The sequence below is a fragment of the Chaetodon trifascialis genome, chromosome 16, assembly GCF_039877785.1.
Source record: "Chaetodon trifascialis isolate fChaTrf1 chromosome 16, fChaTrf1.hap1, whole genome shotgun sequence".
In the NCBI taxonomy this organism is placed as follows: domain Eukaryota; kingdom Metazoa; phylum Chordata; class Actinopteri; order Chaetodontiformes; family Chaetodontidae; genus Chaetodon; species Chaetodon trifascialis.
Window position 1 is genome coordinate 22,458,854 of NC_092071.1, and position 20,928 is coordinate 22,479,781.

At 39.9% G+C, this 20,928-nt stretch overlaps 1 protein-coding gene across 26 annotated transcripts in view; it reads left to right on the forward strand.

The window, feature by feature from the left end:
- Positions 1–20,928, forward strand: part of dlg2 (discs, large homolog 2 (Drosophila)) — a 220,157-nt gene that overhangs the window by 32,603 nt on the left and 166,626 nt on the right. For 25 of the 26 annotated variants that reach the window (XM_070982307.1, XM_070982281.1, XM_070982284.1 and 22 more), the window contains exon 3: positions 16,545–16,696. In XM_070982307.1, the coding sequence (XP_070838408.1) occupies positions 16,545–16,696 (152 nt within the window). Of the gene's footprint in view, positions 1–12,817; positions 12,880–16,544; positions 16,697–20,928 lie in introns of those variants that run through there. The other variant, XM_070982294.1, reaches the window with a different exon arrangement.

The window sequence follows — 20,928 nt, forward strand, 5'->3', positions numbered from 1 at the left end:
GTTTTGCGGATTACCGTTTTTTGGTCAGTGTCTGCCTTTTTAAATCCAAACCAGTGCCAAACAATGGAGTTTCTTTTCCCTCTTTTTGGCACTAATCCCTCTTTGGGTTCTGTTGGTTCAGCGTCCACTGTGCTCTCCATCTCTGCTACGTTGTTTACGTCTATGCTCCCGCTGGCTCTCGCACGCATGGCTGAAAACGTAAGCAGTGCCGTAACGCAAGTTCTTGCAGGTGACGTAAACTGCTACCGCAAAGCAGTAGCGTTGCTACAGTTATATTAGCCGAGATAACCACAGCCTACACGTTAAAATTACGATATAAACAATAGAGGATTATATTGTACGGTAGACATTTTTCTGTTGCGCTACGACATATATCGCAATATCGCACAGCACTAATCTATCCTTGAGCTTCAGTTTTGATATGAGTCCTGTTTTGTATTGGACCTCAAAGCAATCCAAAGTAAAATGATTAGCACACACATAACATTTGAACTTTAAGCTAGTTTCCACTTGTTGTGGGCACATTTCCAACTGATCTTCACCTCCCCCTTTCACTTGTTGCCATCCAAAGCCAATCTCAGCCTGCTCCTATTGGATAGGCTGGCCCAGAGTGCCGTCACTAGCCCTGCCCAGCGTGCACTGCCAACCAACATTGCACTGATGCCCAAACCTTCAAACAGAGCTGCAGTAACCCAATTCCAAAGCTGCTTCTGAAGCAGAGACACTTCTGGGTGTGACAGTGGAATGTGCAATAATTGTTATTGATTTTGTTGATTCAGATTAAAATATCCTCATTGACATATCTTTGTGTGTATTAAACAAGCCTCCTCCACCTGCAGCTCACCCACTCTGTGAAAAAATACAAAGTTAAAGTTTTTTTGGCAACTTTATTAAACACTGCTGATGCAGAAAGTCAACACAGCAGACACATACAGGGAGAGAGAAACAGGAAGAGGCAGGGTGAGGCAAGCTGGTGTGTGTGCAGCAAAGAGACCAGAGGTTCTTTGAGGGGTGCTGTGGGGTGCAGATAGGAGTAGTTTGTGAGTAAACACTAAAATAAGATGGAGAATCAAGTACAATAAGCTACTAGATATAGGATAATGTATCCCCCCCACCCCGCCACAGTTAGGCTGTCATGCTGTGGGAAACACTGCACCATGTCAAATGCTGCTGAAAGGTCTAAGAGCATGGTGATGGAGAAGAGGGAGGCTGCTCTGGCAGTGTAGAGTTCCTCTGTGAGGGCAAGGAGGGCAGTCTCAGCTTGAGTGGTGGGGGTCAAGAAGGTTGTTGTGATGGAGATGCAGATAGAAGAGAGACGGGTCTGTTATTTTTTACATAAGAAGGCTTGAGTGTGAGTTGCGATTGCTCTTCTTGTGAAATCAAAAACTTAGAAGCTATAAATAGATGTTTTTTCTCAAACCAAAGTTACACTTAAAGCTATAATATTACTTAAGCATCATGTTGATTTTGCTGATTTTGATTTCAGCTGACACTTGGATTTACCATATAATCAGCAATCAATTTGCAGTCAAGATGACGAGTCTGTTTTTGTCACTTTCTGTATGCTTATGCTTCCTGATACTGTTTCACTTTGTTTTATAGTTGGTTTAATATAAAACGCCAGTCCTTCATATCTGGCATTTTCACACAGTGTATCAGCTGCAATGGAGACATTTTTGTTGATGTTCTTTTGCATGAGCAGCAGATTGGCAGTGCATATTTTGGCACTAAATACTTAGCAGTAGGTTGACCTCATATTGAAACATATTTTCTGAAAGCTGTTCTGTAAAGCAGTGTTAAGGAGATGTTAATGCTGACTCTTCTATGTTCTTCCTACTCACAATGCATTTTAGGAAACTGGATATTTTATAAAACCTGCAATGATGCATTTGTGATGTTTAGGTTTGAATACTGTGGTGGTGTTTGGTTGGTTTTTTCATTGTTGTGCCTTGCTGTGCGACATAATGCTTAAAAAATCATGAAAGCTAATGCTACATATGACTATACTTTGTCCAAACCACACAAACTTCACCAGCCCCCTGCATTAGAACTGAATATCCACATTTGTCTGCATCACCCTCAATGAGCTTCAGTGGCATCTGCTCACCTGAATGAATTGGAAGCTCAGGTGGAATTCATAGGGTCCTGATCTCATAACCGTTGTCTGCCAATATGCCCCACATAGTTTTTTAATGAGCTCTATATGTCAGTGTCTGATGAACAAAGGTTGGTCAGTCCTTTTAATAGGCTGTGTGGCTCTCTGCTCTGCTGTCTGAGAGAGATCCTTTCCTTGGAGGCTTCATTTTCTCTAATCTACTCTCAGTGTTAATTGAATCTTTCCCAGGCAGACTGATAATACCAGTGGGAGTTAACATTGGGGTTGGAAAAAAATGACAGCCCGTGCCTGATACTGGTACATGTATGCAGTCCTTTAAGTGTGGTGTCTCTTTTGGCTTTGCATTTCCATTCATTTGTCAGTGTGGTGCTGAATTCGTTCATTTAAACTATATGACAGTTTCATGTCATTTTTTTGATCCTTCATTTGTCTATTTAGGGCTCTTCTACAGCTAACCTTTTGGATGCTTCTCAGTCCAGTTCCAGTTGCACTCCAGTGCAGTTCATTTGTAGTGTGAAAATAAAGTGGACCACCCACAGGACTGTGTGATATTATATATGTGGTTTTAGTATGGATTCAAATGATAGATAACAGTGTCGTCCATCGTTATCTATTGCTGACCATCAACTTAAAAAAGTGATTTGTATAAGTAGTATTCCCATGCAAGATCATTTGGAAACTTGCTAGCATGTATGTGCATGAGTGTGAGGGTTTTTCCTGATCAGTAAGAAAGAGACAAACAGTCCAGAGGTGTGTTGTGCTGTATTTTGGCAGTTCCTCAAGGGAATGAAATGTAGCAACCACCGAGTAACTATTCCCCATAATATTATGCCACAAGACACCTCTTTTTTATCATGTTTCTTTCTGTGCTTCATTATTTATTACATGCGATGTCTTATTGCAGCCTGGACAAATAATACTCATAGTCAGTCAGCTCATGTGATGCCAGAGAAGACAGATGAACACACCATGTTCAGTAAAATTCAGCATGACCTGCTGCCACTCTCCAGAGTTTGATTTCCCTACATGGGTCCACATGGAGCTGATGATGCAGGATAACATCACCAAAACTGTCTGATAACGTGGTTACCTCTCAGCTTGCATGACTTCATCTTTTACAGCTAATGTGAACACAAACCAGACCAAAACTAAAGGACAATACTGTTGAATTTTGTTTCTTGGTACAAACCCAGCGATCTGAATGACAGGTGTGAAAGTCACCTTACACTCCTTTGTTGTGCCAGTATGGGTTGACTTCCTGCACTCAGTGACATTTTGCTGTCAACTGTAAAACTGTTAAATAATCATTGTAGCAAGAATAACACTTTTCAGTCTACCTTTTACTGCTTAATTCTTCACTTGTTATGATTCAGCACATGCTTGTCCCATCTGTGGTACATTAGATAGGTCACAGTGTCCTATAGTGAACAGTAACTGGACTCATAGAGGCTAAACTCCCACCAACCTACAGGTCAGACAGTATGATACTGACATGAACTCTGAGCCCACTGTAGATTATAAAGAAATCACTGCTGAGTATCCCTGTAATATGGCACCTTAATTGGCACATTTCTCATGTGATTTAGCATGACCCTTACTGTTCCAGATCATGTCAAAGGTTATGAGTGTCATTGGTAGGTTTTAAGGGTTTCATGTGTACTTAATGGATTACAGGACTTCTCCAGAGCTTTGCACCAGATAGATCATCTGTTGGAGCAGTTCTTGTCAAGGCACGTTAAAATCATTACTGTTTGTATAGTTTAATTCTGTGACCGGAGGCTTAACAACAGCACATATGTGAACCATAGCTTAACACCATTGCTTTTACTCCGTTTTGACGACTGTCTGTAAATACAGAGCACTGATTCATTTTCATGTGATTTGGTTTGATTTTATGGGAACAAAACTTGTTCCTGTGTTTTTCCGTTACTCAGTGGCCTAAAAGGTGCTGTTGTTTAGAGTCAGAGAATAATCACAGCTCAGTAAGAAATGTTGTAGAAAAGCCTGCCATCTTGTGGAGACAGAGCAAGAGAATATGTCATCTTGTTCATATACAGTGACATTGGCTGTTGACTTGCATGTGTATGCATGTACATCAATGATTACAGTGGACTGGGAACTTTTAAAATTATGCTTATGTATTTTCACCTGTTGTCAGATATTCATTACATTCTTTTTTAATCTCATAAATTTCAATGGGACTGAACCAAGATAAAAAGAGCCACAGCTACCTAACTGAGCTGTGTGATTCCAAAACATTTTGGGGCTGTGATGAGGCTAATAAAGACAGAAAAAGTAATGCAAAAAAAAAAAAGAATAAAATACCCACATCAATATAAGATAAAAACAATAAATATATTAATAAAACAGATAAGACATGTTGGAAATCAGACTAGCACTGATAAAAATCTTTTTTCAAAAGATAAGTTTTGAGAAGTGATTATAAAGATATCACTGGTTTGTCTGCCTTCGATCTTCAGGCAGGAGTTCCAGAGCTAAGTGTGAGTGGAAAAGCTCAGTCACCTTTATTCTTGAGCCAGGGCTTAGGCGCAGCCAGCAGAGCCCTGTGTGAGGATCTGAGGCTGCACTCTGCCTCACAGGGGAGCAGCAGTTCAACTATGAAGTGCTTTGAAGGTAATCAGTAAAATCTTAAATGTAGTTCTAAAACAGACTGGTAAGCAGTGCAAAGAGGCTAACACAGGTCTGATATGATATTGTCTTGCATTGTTTGTTAAAAGCTGAGCAGCTGCATTCTGTACCAGCTGAAGCCTTGAGATCGTTGTTTCTGGCCTAACCCTGAATACAATTAATTACAATAATCTAACCGAGCTGTAAGAAAAGGTTGGATGACCTTCCTGTGATCAAGCCAGGAGAGCAAAGTTTTGTGATCCTGTTTGATTGATAAAACCATGATTGAATGACTTTTGTAGCTTCTTTTTGAAGTGAAAGGTCACTGTTGAATATTACACCAAGGCTTTTGGCTCTAGGTTTGACATTTGTCGACACAGAGCCAAGATGTTTTTGTGAACGTGAGATAGACTTTGAACGACCAAAAACAATGACTATTCTAAGTAAATGTCCAAGAGATTGGTAAATCTGAGCTGGGTTGGAACCAACGTCTAACAATAGCAATTTAAGTGGCATTGAATCTGCAAACATCTTTTCAGTGTGTCTGAGGTGAACTAGAAGAGATTGAACAGCATCAAAGTGCTAAAACATATGCATATATGTTCCAACAGCAGAAGAGTATGTGCTGCCTTTCTCAGAATTGGAAAGGTTCACTTCAAATGTTAAAGTCATTGGAGATTCGCCAATGTGAAACATTTTTCAGACTGTGCTTCGTGATGTCATCAAATTGTCCTATATTATCTGCCCATTGTGAAATACGTATGTGGATATACGTATCTCAGCCCTTAAAGCTTTGAGCTTCTGTGTACAACAGAGATGTCACCTTACTAACAAAGAAATATTGGATCTGTTCTGGTGTCCATTAAGTAGAACAGGTGCAAAATTGCCATGGTGACTATTGTATGAGGAAATGTGTTGCTGCAGAGACAACTAACATACCAATGATGAAGAAGGTTGTTGAAATTTCAAGCATTCATACCCATGTCAACACAACAGTTTCAGGCAGCAGGTGTATTTTTTCAGCTTGTGTGCTGTGCAGCATATTTCCACATGTACAGTATTTTAAGGGGGGGTTTGGAGCTCCAGCAGAGGGAGCCAGAAGACTGGGTTTACTGTTGATCTCCAGCATCACTGCTTTACATCCTGCCTTTGTCAAGACTGATCAATATTGATTGATATCATACCTAATTTATCAAAGTTAAATCATCCAGAGTTGTCCAGATCATCAGATCTGCAGTCTAAAGACTGTTTTTGTAACTGGCCTGTATTTTGAGTGGTGTCCAAACTGCTAAAACCCAGTGAACTAATAACGATATGACAGACATGGGGTTTACCTGTGTACAGCTCTAACTATAGCATAATCTGAATGCTTTTAATTGAATGCTGTCATGTAATATTAGATATTGCTGGTCTGTGTGCTGCATGATTGTCGTAGCAAAAACTAGTGCAGATCTCAGTACTTTATTGTAGCACACTGTCAGCTAAGTTATTCCTCCCACACTTGTGAGGTCATGAAGACACCCACACACTTAACTGACCCAGCTGGTATGGACGATGCCTTACCTCAGTCTTGTGGCTGACCTCACAGGAAATTGCAGCCACACTCGCATAAGAGCCATATCTTACTGTTTTCAGACTCCCATCAGGCTTGGGGCAGCGTGTGGGCGTGAAATTGACATGAAGCTGTGGGTTATGATTCATCAATTACAGTATTCTCCTAATACAGCTCCATTGCTAAATCTCATTTAGTCTCAATATCCGCCACAATGTTCAGGATTATTTCTCTGTCAGTCAACTCTGTTCATTAGCAGATGTATGCTAATGATGTAATGTATGCTTGTGACTTAAAAGTCAGTGTGTGATAAAAATGAGGTTGCATAAAACTAAGCATGGACTCGAGCAGGACCAATTAGGCGGAGCAGATATATTAGATGATATTAGCTAACTGCAGACACAGCATATTGGTATAGGCTTGTACTTTATGTTGGAAATTACAGTGCAAAAAAGCCAAAGATCAGTTTTAGCAGGGTTGCTGTTTGTTCCACAGAGAGTACAGAGTTTATTTTTCAATGGCAAGATGTGTTGTGATTATGTATTTGAAAAATTGTTATTTCATTATTATTATTAAACCTTTGTTTAACTGGATAAGTCCCATTGAGATCACAAAATCTCTTTTTCAAATGAGGCCAAGATAGCAGCATTACAGTGTCTCAAGCAACATACTGCACATGCAAACATTAAAAACACAAAAACAAAACATTCAGTATCAGCAGAATACCTGTTACCAATGAACCTGTTTATCTGTGGAACGTTCCAAACGGGTGTTTTATTGCTCCTGTCCTAACATGTTTGAAATGTGCTGCTGCATCAAATTCGGAACGAGCACATTTACAAAAATCAATGAAGCTGAGGAGGAAAACATTAAATATATTGTCTTTGCACTGTTTTCAGTTGAGTATGTATCACAGAGGATTAGCCCATTATCACATTCTGTTTTATTTATGTTGTACACAACATTCCAACTTTTTTGGAATTAAGGTTATAGTAATTTAATAAGAGCATTTTTAGAGTTTAGATATTTTAAGAATTAGCACACATCTTTGAAAAGCACATAACAATTTGATGGACTTTATCAAAATGATAAAGATATTGTATTTCACAACAATAATGTGTTCCAAAGAGCTGATACAGGCTAAAAGAAATTCAATTATGCTGATAAGAAATCAAAACTCATTGTCATTGTCCGCCGTTCTTATTATGCACACTGTGTGTGTACTGTGTGAGTACTCGCACAGAAGCAGGGATTTCAAGGCACAATGATCCCAGTTATTTATAACACAAATGATGGGAATTGTATATCATCACTGTGTCTTGTTCAGCAAATAATATGTCATCAGCTATTGTGTTTTTCCAGTTTTGTCAGCCACTCAGTGTGCTTCTTATATCTATTCTTTTTTGTTTGTATTAATGTCACTCAGCATTAAGAGTCTGATTTTCTTTGTCTCTCTGACTCTTAATGTGCTACTGCCATCTGAAAAGCTCAACTTATGAGAGGGAATTTTGACTGAAATGTGAGTAAAAGAAAGCGCAAGGATCCAGACTCTAAAGTCTGCAGTCTGAGATCAGCTGGTGTCGCTGGGTATCCTTTGGATCCGCAGAGCAGTGGGAGTTTTTCTTGATGTGACACTATGACAGGCCTGCAGGAAGACCAACAAGTTGTTAAAGGGTATGTCTTTGTCATAACATGGTCTTATATTCATAGTTTTGGCTGTCATTCCTGTCAGTGATGCTGTCATTGTACTCGTTAAGATCTGGGAACGTGGCAACGTCACCATGAAGTCCAATGGGACAAACAGGCATTTATGGTTGGTTAATTAATTCTACACACTGACGTCATTTGGAAAAGTGCACTTAGTGTGTGTTTAAATGGAATTTCCATGAACATAGTATGAAGAAAGTTAATACATATTTACTCCAACCAGCTTCCATTTAACAGAAACCAAGGCTGAGTTTACATGTTCAAACAAAATGAAGAAAACAGGGTGAATCAGAGCTTAAAGTGTTCTTCATTTTGCAGTCATTTATTTTAATACTCCTCTCACTGTTCCCTCAAATTGGAGTTAAACCTAAGTGGAGTTATCCACCCACTCCTCACCGCTCTCTGCTAAATGCAGATAACACAGTTTTGTGTCCAGTGGTGATGCTGCTGCTCCGCAAGTGAAGCAAAAAAGGCCATGAACTCTAGATTCAGTGGTGTTCGTGAGAGGTGGAAGCCAACCACCACTTCTCCAGCACCATCCACATTAAGACACCTTTAATGGCTTCAGCTCTGTTATGTTTAAATGTTACATGGTATGTTCTAAATATTGCAGAAATGTTACAATGCTTTGTTTAAGTCACATACTTAAGACCAACTCTATATCAGACTTTATTTCTGAATGCATTAAACATAACTGATAAAGTCTGAGTCCAAGGCTGCAGTAATTGTTATCATTATCATTAGAGGGTTTCTAAAGTATTATCTTGTCCAAAAACCCAATGACTTTATATATGTTTAATGATATCTACAATGATGGGAAATGGAGATAAGCTGCAGCTTTTAGAAGAAGCTGTGATCAACTGATCCGTGAGATTTTTACCAGGTCATGGTAACCATTATCAGAATACCCTGATAAGATTCACAAACATTGTGAGAGGCAGTCTGAAATGCTGAACTGGAATATTACAAAACTGCATTTCTGTAGGAATTCTTCCCATGTTAACACCAATCTAACTACACAATGTTATTTCCTTGAGGGAAGTGAGAGCCAGAGGAGTGAGCAGCGATGTATTACCAATAATTGGTAGCCTGTGTGCACTGGGAGATAGAAGGATTAGCTGGCACCTTAGTCACTGTGGAGGAGGGCTAGCTGTAGGGAGGGGATGCAGCTGGAATAATGGCTCCCCAAAGAAACACAGCTACACAGGAGCCATCACTGTGAGCCCCAGCCCACTCCACCCACCCGTTACGTAAGCATGAAGAAAGCAGATCAGCATTGTGACAGTGTGTATGTGTATTCACTGTAAGTGCTTTGTGTCAGTAGGATTTTGTGCTTGTTGGAGGAGGCTACCGGGAAAGTCGCATGTGGAACCTGTGTGTTAAACAGGATGCAAATGTGCTCACATCCACTGCAGGGTTGCCTAGGAGACCAGCGTGCAAACAGTCACTGTCACGTGAAAGCCAAAAGAAGTGATGTGGCCAGAGAAAATAGAAGTACCTGCAATGATAATGGCCGCAATGGAAATGTGTGACACACTGTGCAGTGTGCTTAAACCACCATTTCTTATAGCATGCAGCATGTTGCTCTTCATTGAGCTTTTAGTTTAACTCCTGAGACTTGAGAATAATTCTATTCACATTGCGGTATTGTTACTTTTACTTTTTCTAATATTTGAATACTTCTTTCAGCAATTACATGTAGTCAATGATAATGAGGCGAATTCCTTTTATACACCTGTTGGGTGTTTTTAAGCACAGACACGAAGCGAAACAATTTGTGGTACCCACAAAATCTTTGCAACTAACAAAGGCACCCTCTACTACTGCAGATACTGCTGGACCGGTTGCAGCAATTCAGCCAACCTACACACTAAGATAAATATGCATGTAGAAAATTTCATTCCTTAATTTGAGTGGCATTTGTATGTCTTATGGCTTCGTTCTATTTACCAACAGTTTGTAGCTGTTCAGTGAAATGAAGTTAAATCACATCATTTTTAAATAGAAAATCAGTGAGTTCATGTTAGGGCTGTAACTGAACATGGATGCATTATTCAGATAGCACGCTCTGAGCAGATGTGAAAAAGATCCAAATTTTGACCATGAAAATTGACAGTCCACTTCTTAATCATAACTCAGCCAAGTCTGCACACAGACATCAAAGGACAGATGTCCATAAAACCTTTTAGAAATTATTTTTAATGGCTCTTCATGAGATTTTGTTTCACAATCATCAGTTTCAGATTGTTTTCTCACTGTCAGAGTAATCCACATGTTGTTTCTGCAGTGTGAACAGGAATTACTAGAAACCAAAGCAGCAGGACTGTTTCTGACATTTGCCAAAATGTAAACAAATAGGCTCCAGGCTAAAAACACTGAAATGAATTTCTAGAAGTTTTAGTTTCAGTAATCAGAAGAAGAAGAAATGTACTTTTATTTATCACACATAGTTAGTTGCACACTACACGCCATGCTTCCGTGAAATTATTTTTTCCGCATTTGACCCATCCTCGGTCTGTCGATCCTCCGTGGCAGACCAGGAGCGGTGGGCTGCCAGCTGCCAGCCAATGCCAGTGCCCGCGCCCGAGGACCCATCCCTTCTCGTCACCATTGGTCAGGTGGTGATCTTCTTGCATGTTTTTAGTGGGGAAAACGGAGGAAACCCCGGGTCAACACGGGGAGAATATGCAAACTCCACACAGAAAGGCCCCTTTTCCTTGAGCAGCAGGCACTGAAGGCATGGTGGAGGACATGGCACCAGCGCCCACAGCGGGATTCGAACCGGGGACCTTCTAGCTGTGAGGCGACAGTGTTACCACTTGTGCCACCGTGCTGCCTACATTAAGTGAAGCTTAATGACTTTTTATCAGTTGCATCTCCAACCTCCCGGGAGCCTCTTCACACACACAACCTCTGTTTTATAAAGAAAACTGTCCAATGTGGCCCAGTGCAATTGTAGCTTATATTATTCCACTAACCTCCCATTCTGTTTTCACTTTTAATTTCAACCTCTCACTTAATATTTGATGTACAAACAGTAATAAATAGTGTACAGCTGAGCAGTATCGCATGTCTGTCCTGAAGAGCAGAATGGATGGATGGACGTGTGGCCCTGCTGACTAAAATACTCACCAGATTGGGATTTTGTCATTGTATTTTCAGATAAAGCCTATGGATTAACAGTTAATGCCAAGGGTTTAACGGATACTTCCACTGTTCAAGTATAATTACATGATCTTAACATTTTAGCAAGCACAATTTGTCAATTTGTTTTTATATAACTTGCTGAATTCCCACATTCACCTATCTCATTTTTACCCACGTTCGAATTTTACTTGCTCTATAAATACTGAAAACAAAATCATGGTGAGGAACAGGCATGTTTGAATTGGATTGTGACCAGTTGACTTCACTTGATGCCTGTTGACGAAACAGAATGCTCAGTGCTTATTGTAGTTTCCCTCTAATGCTGTCTACTGCTGCTGCAGCTGAAAGATAATCTCAGTAGGAGGAGGACGGCAGTCTTTGCTGCATTAAGTGTCGCTTATGTTACACCTGCAGACAGGACTTATCCACAAAAGCTGAACCTCTGAAGCAACCAAGGCTACATGTACAAATATCCATCTGACCATCTATTATCTAAGAGATAAGATAATCAATTCCTCATTCCTCCTAATGTCAGTTTCAGGTCTTGTCCTGGTCTTGCAGGGCTGTTCCAGTTCCCACCTTGATTTCCTTTTCATTTACCGCAGAAATGCAAGTACTAGTTAGAAATCAAATGTAACTGCTGTTTCCTCACACAGGACAAATCAAAAATTACTTATATGAAGATGCACACAAAAGTTAAATCATTGATTGATAATGCAATAGATTGAAAATTAATCTTCAATAACTTTGATAACTGAGTCACTGTTTAAGTCCTTCAAGGAAAAATGCCAGTTATTTGCTGGTTCAAAGCCTCAAATGTTTTTGCAGCTGGGTGCTTTTCACTTTTTTTTTTTTTTTTGACATTTTAGAAACAGAAAGATGAATCACTTCATTAAAAAAAAAAATCAACAGATGACAGTGAAAGGCGCTAGGGAGCTGGACTGAAGGAATTTAAATAGAGCTAGTGCCATGAGGCTGGCTCTGAATATTTGATGTGCAGTTGTGTAACGCCCGTACGCCATCATGAAACAATGCACTGTTTCACCTCAGGACTGAATCTTTTGGATTCACTCTCTGCCATAATAGTTTACTTCCTCTCTGTGGCTTGGGAAGGGAATCACCCTCATCAGTGGAGACTCCCAGCAACATACTGTATCAGACACATGGATGCCCTGCACTAGACAAGCAGTTGAAGTTTGTCTCTGCGAGGCTCACGGCGCCTTTTAAACGCAGTCACGTGCTTTGGATGCCTTGCCAGCTGCTGTCTTTTAAGCAGCTCAGCAGTCCAAAGAGGAAATAGACCATTCCAGAACTGGTAGTCACTATCTTTGTGTCAAGTTCTTCATGCCTGACGCTAAACTTGTACATAGCATGATGAATGAACTGTACTCTGTCGACATTAGATAGAACTGGGTGGAGAAATGGATCCCCGCTTGTTGATGAGTCGCTGAACCACTTCATCTGTTGATGGGAGAGTTGGAGTTTTGTTCATTAAGGGGAGAGTTGCTGGTCGTGTTAAGCACATTACTCAGAGGAGGGCTGAATTAGAAATCAGCCATGCCAGCTGTAAGGTCATTGTCTGCATTGAAGGGAACAGGCGGGCTCTGTGTCTGAGGATTAGGCTCGCTGTTAGCTCGCCACCAGGCATCTGGTCCTCTCACAGCACACTCTTTCACAGGATATTAGCGCTGCAACATGACCGGAGAGAGCAGGGAGGTTTTACTGCACTGTGAGTTACACTTGACACTGTCTTCACTGTATTTCTAAACTAAAACGTTGTATTTTTTTCTCCATAGAGCTCCATTTCTGAATAACTATTGATGATCACAGCTGATAGTTTTGATGGTTTTGTAGTGTAGAGAGGGGAGCATTTGTTGCCAACTGTCAGTGCTTGTCACAACGACGTGGGCTCCAGTTAGATCTTTTCTTCAGTCATTTTTATTCAAATTCCTTGAAATAAAACACAAGCCAGAACCTGTTTACTTTTGTAAAGACAAGCAAAAACATTAACGCCATGTGCTGTATTCAGAGTTCATGTACAGTTTTACTGCATATCTTTATTCTGTCATAACAATCAAAGGAGTGACAGCCAACAGCTGGTTGTGTACTACGCATAGTCTTACACATACAGAATGTTCACCTTCTGGGGATTTGCATAAATTTAGTTGTATTCATTTGCGTCCATAATTGCTTGTTTTTATTTGAATTACAAAAAGATAGAGCAGTTTTTTGTTTGTTTTACAGAAACTGCATCAATATTTATTATTGATGTGCTATATTTCCTGATTCTAAAAAGAGAATGCATGGAATAATTTGTGTGCTACTGGCACAGAAACATAATCCTGCGTCTGGAGCTGAATGCTAATGGTTTGTTTTTATAAGCATCTATTTAAATGTTAATGTGTCTTTTCTTCATTGGACTGGCGTGGCAGATCACTTGTTGTGGGTCTAGTTCTTTGGTAAAACATGGCTGGCCATTCAGAAAATGTGTCTGCATTTCTAAAACAATAGCATTTGGATTGAATGCTCAACAAAGAGCTCACTTGAATTGTATGATGCAAATGCTTTGTGGTAGATGTTGTCATGATACATCAACAGATGCTGAGTCCATCACTCCAGAAGATTCTCATGCAGTGAGGTTGATAAACAGTGACTCATTCTGACATTTAGTGGACCATGTGGAAGAGTTTGCACCAGTATTTTCATTCATCCTGGCTGAAAGAAAAATGTACACTGTCACCTCTGCTATTCAAGACATCTTTTGTTACCCAGTCACACTGATCTGCTGTGTGTGTGCATGCACGTGTGCTTGTTTAGTTTAGTTTCCTAAAGTAAACACACATTTGTGGACTTAGCTCTTTGTAAACATATAATGTACATATTCTCTCACTGTTACTAAATGATAGAAATAATATCCCTGACATAAGTTAAGTTTAGAAAGAAATCAGTCAGTGTCGGTCCTTCCTGTCCTCTGTCTGTCTGAAGGGACTGGTTTGTGTCAAAGTTTCCAAGAATGTGCCGCATTTTAAGATACATGTCAAACCAAGCTGCACAGTTACACTACATACAGTACAGACAGCTTTTGTTTTAGCTTGTTTGTAATAAGTCACTATGAGCTGAGCTAGTCCACTGTGCTTGTGTAAAACATAGTGGCGGTGCATTTGAGACAGAGCAGTCTGAAATATCTTCTCTCCTCATGTGTAGTTGATGCTTGTTGAACAGGTATTGATAAAGTATCGTCTTTTTACTTGTGAAGTTTTATTGTACTACAGTAACCCCAACATATCGTTAGATGGCTGGCGTTGAGTACTGTTTGCTGTTTACTGTCTTTATGTTTTTTTGTGGCAATCAAGGTATATTAACAGATTTTAGATCCGTAATATTAAGATGTATATCAGTATAATATTAGGTTTGATGCTTATTTTCACTTTATATAGGAAGAAATCAGAAAAGTTGTGCTTTACATGTGGGGTCTGACTGACAGTGTGAACAGGACAATCCCAACCTGTTATTTACAAAAAATAACATATAATGTCATGGAATCTTTTCTTCACGTCTGCACCCTGCAGCTTGTCCTGTCGTAACACTGTGACCCTGCAGGCTTTGGTTTTACCTGAAAACCTTTTACCACAAACATTAACAATTTGTAAATATAGTTAATACTCACTGAATGTGAATATTTATGGGAATAATTAAGTACCTGGCCATCTCTTTGTCCATGTTAAAATGTTTTCCAAGTAGCATGGCATAGCCTAAAATTGCCCCATTTAACTCTTTATAATTGTCTTGAAGACAGAGCTGGTGACTCCTTTCTTTGTGGAAGTTACATGTTCTGTCTGTGTTCACATTGTTGAGTTGAGTATAAGGAACAATGCAGATGAACACTGCTGGATGGCCATGAGAGAGCTTTTCTTGAAATTATAGTTGAAGCCATGGAGTCAACAGTGGGCTCTATACTTGGTGTGTGTGATTTATTCTTCTAGCTGGCAGCATGCTGCATATATATCAGCAATGGTTTGCACCAGCTATTCATAAATCCATTACTAAATGTGTGTTATAAGTCCTCCCAAGTTCTCAGTAACTGCTACCTTTTTCAAAGAAGTGATTTATCAAGTGTTGCACCATTAACACTTAAGGGATGTCTTGGCAATTGAAAATCTTAGTCGTGTCTAAATCATTTGCTTGGGAACATTTGTTATGCCATCCCATCAAAAGCAATCAGTTGTGTGAACAGGAGCTCACTGCAGCACCTCCAGCTCTAACCTAACTTCCAAAAATATCCTTTTTTTTTTTTTTTTTTTTTTTTAACCTCTGGAACAACAGTTTATTTGTTTCACAAACATTGTTCTCACAAGCAAACTGGAATGTGCATTTAGTTTTTTTCGTTTTGTTCTGGATGTGATTCTATATACAGAACCCAAGCTGAGGCAGAGATATTGATTTTGAACTGTTAGGATCTTAGCTCCATAATTTGATGTAATCTTCTGTAAACTCCTCTTCCAAAAAACCCAGTCTTAGCTTAGTAACAGTGACGAGGCAGCAGCAGGCCTGTCGAGCTTTGCTTTTCTCTACATGTTGATGTGGTGTGCATGAGAACTGATGAAACTTCTTTGTCCTCATCTGCTCTAACTTAAGCTGGAAATGTTAGCATGTCTGGCTAACTAGCTTCCTATCTACAGCAATAACAAAGCGTTACATCTAAAAGCAATGGGCATACTGTTAGCTTTCCACAGTATTTTATGGGTTTGCAGGTTACATTAGGAAAAAGATTGTCCAGGACTGACACATCCACGGTTTGTGCTTTTGTCAATTTGTGAGCCAAAGTGGAACGTTATCACAATTTAGAGTAGTGATGGCAGCTCAGTCCTGCTCTTTATTTGTTTCGGGGAAGTTCACTCTCCAGTAACTCCAGCCAAACATGCATTAGACACCATGACATTTGCCATCTCATGGGTTAATCCTTATATCCTCAAATCCTTCTCTCTGACAAAAGTGAGGCACACACTGTTGAAAATACAAACAAAGCAAAGCCTAAATCTAACCCCTGTATTGCTTGTTCAAGTAGACTATGTTTTTCTTCTATCGTAAGCATTCAAACAATTCAAGGGTGACATGAAAACGAGGAACATTTTAATTAGCCTACATTTTATTACTTTCATATCTAATTTTTAATAACATGGTATGTGGCAAACTAGCTGTACACTGAAATACATCAACAATGCTGCTCTCTCTCTCTGGGCAGCGAAGGGTCAGTTGTTGCAGCACTGATTTAGTTCAAACAGGTACAATATCCACATCAGATGTGTTTCTTTTATTGATGTGACCATTGTATGTGTTTTCTGTGAAGAAGTTAACCAGCACAGAGTCATGTAATACCTACGTATATGTCCACAGATATCCAGGAGTTCTATGAAGTGACGCTGCTAAACACACAGAAGAGCTGTGAGCAAAAGCTGGAGGAGATCAACCACATGGCGGACAAGTGGGAAAAGAGTGTTTCTATAAAACACTCTGAGATTGCACACTCTGCCTGTCCAGTGGAGGAGGTGAGTCTCTGACACATTGTATTAGCCCAGCATAACTTCAGACATCCCTGGACTGACGAATTACATCTGTATGACTAGGCTGTCTGCTGAAGCCATTCAGAAAGTACAGATGTAAAACAGAAGGAGGCTGGGGTGGAGAAAGTTCTTGGCTACAGCAGCAGCAGCAGCAGCAGCAGCAGCAGCAGCAGCAGCAGCAGCAGCAGCAGCAGCAGCAGCAACAGCAACAACAGCAGTGACAGCAGCAAAGCATGAATCAGCAGACATGCTGAATATGAGGGTCAAAGCCTTTAAATAGACTTTCAAGTCACTGTAGGGAGAAGTGAAGTGCTTGTTGTGGTGAGCTGACAGCAGTGTCCTGCAAGAAGTAGTTTATGTAAATGAAGCATTTCACTGTAAGTCACTGGCTCCTTAGTCATGCAAATACAGGGAGGATACAGGGGCTCCTTGTTACTTTAAAGGAGCCCTCCACTGATGGGGAGCTTCCAGAAGTTTGAAAAAATCTGACAGAATTTTGACAGAAAGTCTGAGTTTTAAATAGCGTTGCTTTCATCAACGAAAATTATGACCAAATATTGTCATCAATGAACCTTTATCATGTGACGAAAATGAGACGAGACGTAACGTAACGTAAATGCTGGTCATGTGACCATAATGATGATTAAATAAATAATGCAATATTGTTGACGAATAAAAACAAAGACAAAATGTGGTTTACAAGATAAAAAACTCCGCTAAAATGTCTCTTCCTTTTTGTTGACTAAAACGAGACGAGACGAAATGTTCTAACATTATTTGGTCTTGTTTAGTCGCGTTGTTATTATTATTTTGCAGTATTTCTGTTTCCCGTGTCTCACTTCAGGGGCTGCATCAGGTCGCACTGCAGTCGCAGGCGACGTCACGGCATTAGTTCCCACTCGCGACATTATTTAGAAGATGCAGCTGCGGTAGCTTAGCGTTAACGACAGACAGCTGACAGAGAACAGGACCGATGGCTGGCCAGCCGGCTTTGGTTGGTAAAATAAATATGTTGTGATTTGCGTGTCTGGAATGAATGTATTCTTGAGTCTATAAGGTAACAATATAATAATAAGACAACCATGTTTGAATTGTGAAATGGGTTTGGCTAAAAGAAAATTTTGGTTTCGCCTATACTACTAGATACTACATTGACTGGGTTAAATAGAATTACATTACTAAAAAGTTTCTACAATTTTCATTGACTAAAACTAGACTTAAATGTCATCAGTTTTCGTCGACTAAAACTGGACGAAAATAGTCACGGATAATTCTGACTAAAATAAGACTAAATGCTCAGACTTTTAGTCAACTGAAACTTGACAAGACTAAAAAGAGTATGAACATGACTAAAACTAATAAAAACTAAAATGACAGCTTGACACAAAGACTAGACTAAGACTAAAATTAAAACAGGCCACCAAAAACAACACTAGTTTTAAGTTAGTATTAAGGAGCCAGGGATGGTCTATTGACTGACATTATTGAGTAGAGAAACTTCACCCATATGAGAGACTAAAATCTGCTTTGATTTTGACCATTCCCTTTCTAATGTGTGCTAAATAACTAACAAATGGTCTGAAATTGGCTCAGATTTGATATTTGTTCATAGTGCATCATTAACGTGTTTTTGCATTAGATATGACGACAGTGATTTCACCATTAGGAAATCACAAACAACTTGCTTGTTCCTATACCAGCTTGGTACAGTGAAGCACCTCAAAGTCTGCGAGTTGTGCTCGGAAGCATTTCTTTGAAAGGGTTTCAGTTTTTGTTGAGAAGCAATGATTGGTTCTCCTTTTGGCCTTGCAACCAATTCTTGGAAATAAACCTCATCTCTTAGAGAAGAGATTGTAGATGAGAAATCCATGTTTCCCACAGAGTGACACTCACACCTACCACCTGCACCAACCAGGTGCACTTAACAGGCTTTTACAAAACAGCAGCATAAGTAGGCTTTTATTAAACACCAGAGGTTGCACCACACGCAGTGCATTCACAGGAGGGACAAAACCACAGACCGTCTCTGGCTATGTTTTTCTCTACAGAGCATGTGGGAGGGGTAGAGCAATGGGACTCTCTGTGTGGGAAACACTGAGAAACCCACTGAATTTTGTTGAATCATGACACACGAGTTCCAAGAAAGCCACTCTCAGCTCATGAACAGACACAAAGTGTATTTATATGGTATTCATCCTAACATAAAACTATGGCCTTTTGCTACTGAATTTCTAATGGGAGCAAAGTGTCCAAAAAAAAAAATGAATGTATAGATTTTTTCTGACCTATAATGAGGCTGGTGACTCAGGTATGATCTAGAATATGTGGGGATGAGTCTCATTGTGGATTTGTTGTGGCTGGAAGTTAGGGACAGGATTTAGACAACCCCTCTTCATATTCAACATAAATGCAATCTTGGAGTTTATTTCGGTCAACTAGAAGCAGCAGTTTAGAGGTGAGTTTCACCTGCAGAATTTCACTTCCATCATAAATAGAAATCAAACAGGTGTTCTTTAAAGTGGCTGTGAGCAGTATCTTTTGTAACAATGTGAAAGGTGTGTCTTGTAGTGCTGAACCAATCCTATCACTTATCAGCTCAATCTGCTGCTCCCTCTGGCTTTAAAGAGCTTCGCAGGGAGTGTCAGTTCACTGTTCAGCTGTGTTTTCTCTCATTCTCACCACTCTACAGCAGGCAGCTGTTCCCAAAGAGAAAGCTCTGATCAACCCACCGTACACAACCTGCTCAGCACCACACGGCAGACAGACACAGATGATGAGTACTTAGTGAACATAGCGGAACATTTAGAAGCTAAATAGCCAGATATTTACCTAAGGCGTTTGTAGAGACCAAAAACAGCGCTAAGGGAGAGTGAATAGTGGACGTTCATCAGGTGGACACAAGCACTCCAAATGAATGATAATGTTACTCAGCAACTGCCGGATGTGTTTGTTGCTGTTTTTGTCGCACTCATACCACACAACAGTTTAGAAAATTCACAGTAGCAACAGTATTGTGAAGTTAAGTTCATCCAACCCCTTTAAACATTGAACCCCACAAGCCTCCATCACTACTTTCAAACATGAGAAATCTGACTGGACAGCTTCTGTTACCTACATCAGCTGAATGTGTTTAGAGTTTGAAGTGACTAAATTTACAGAGACTGTGTGTGTGTGTGTGTGTGTGTGTGTGTGTGTGTGTGTGTGTGTGTGTGTGTGTGTGTGTGTGTGTGTGTGTGTGTGTGTGTGTGTGTGTGTGTGTGTGTGTGTGTGTGTGTGTCTCTCAGAGAGAAGGAGAGTTGTCTGTGAACATGCTCACACTGTGACTTTCTAATTAACGGGAATGAATTGTGGGTGCTGAGTGGTTGAGGGCCATGAAGGACCGAAAAAGCATGAAAGATTAATCAAAATGTTTCTTTGGCTCCAAGAATTAACAAGAAAAAAATGAGCGGCATCTGTAATGTGGTTCTTTATATCTCTTTTTTTGCCCCTTATCTTAAATGACTAGATATGCTGCATATTAATAGCAAAAGAAGGACATGAGCTTACTTTTATTTTATTCTTTGAAATAAAAAAGTAATGCATGCAAGGGCTGTAGCAACCACTAAATAATGAGAGCATGTCAAAAGCAGATTATAGCAGTGACCACAAAGATGTAGGCTGAAGCTGGAGCTATTAAATCTGCCCTTCTGACAAGACAAATGTACGAACAGGCTACATTATGCCCTGACAGTAAGTTAGTGCCATAAGGGTGACAGACCATTACATATCCATGGTATATAGTTTTAAAGTAAAAAATCAGCCCTGTAACAATGGAACACCATTTTACACCAGCCTCATTCTTTGTGAATCATTAAAATGGCAAAAATAAAATACAAAAACAAGTAGATGTGGTTGAATGGTTGTCAGATCCCCCTACCATTCCCCTCTATCGTAATACTGCATTTTGTTTTGGGCACAGTGTCTGCGTGAACCTCCGTTGGTAAAAAGATGCATGTGTGACAGCCATCAGAGTGTAGAGTGCAATTCTACCGGCCAGTGTATTTTCATGATACTTAACTGAATGCACCAGTTGTCACTGACTCTGGCTAGCGTGAAGGTCGTGTTTGAATATGCCAACGAATCAATCCAGCGGAACAGCAGTAGAAGGAGAAACTTCATTACATAAAAGCAGGTCAACTGAAATGTAGATTGGTACCTTTTTGAGGTTTGCCCACAAA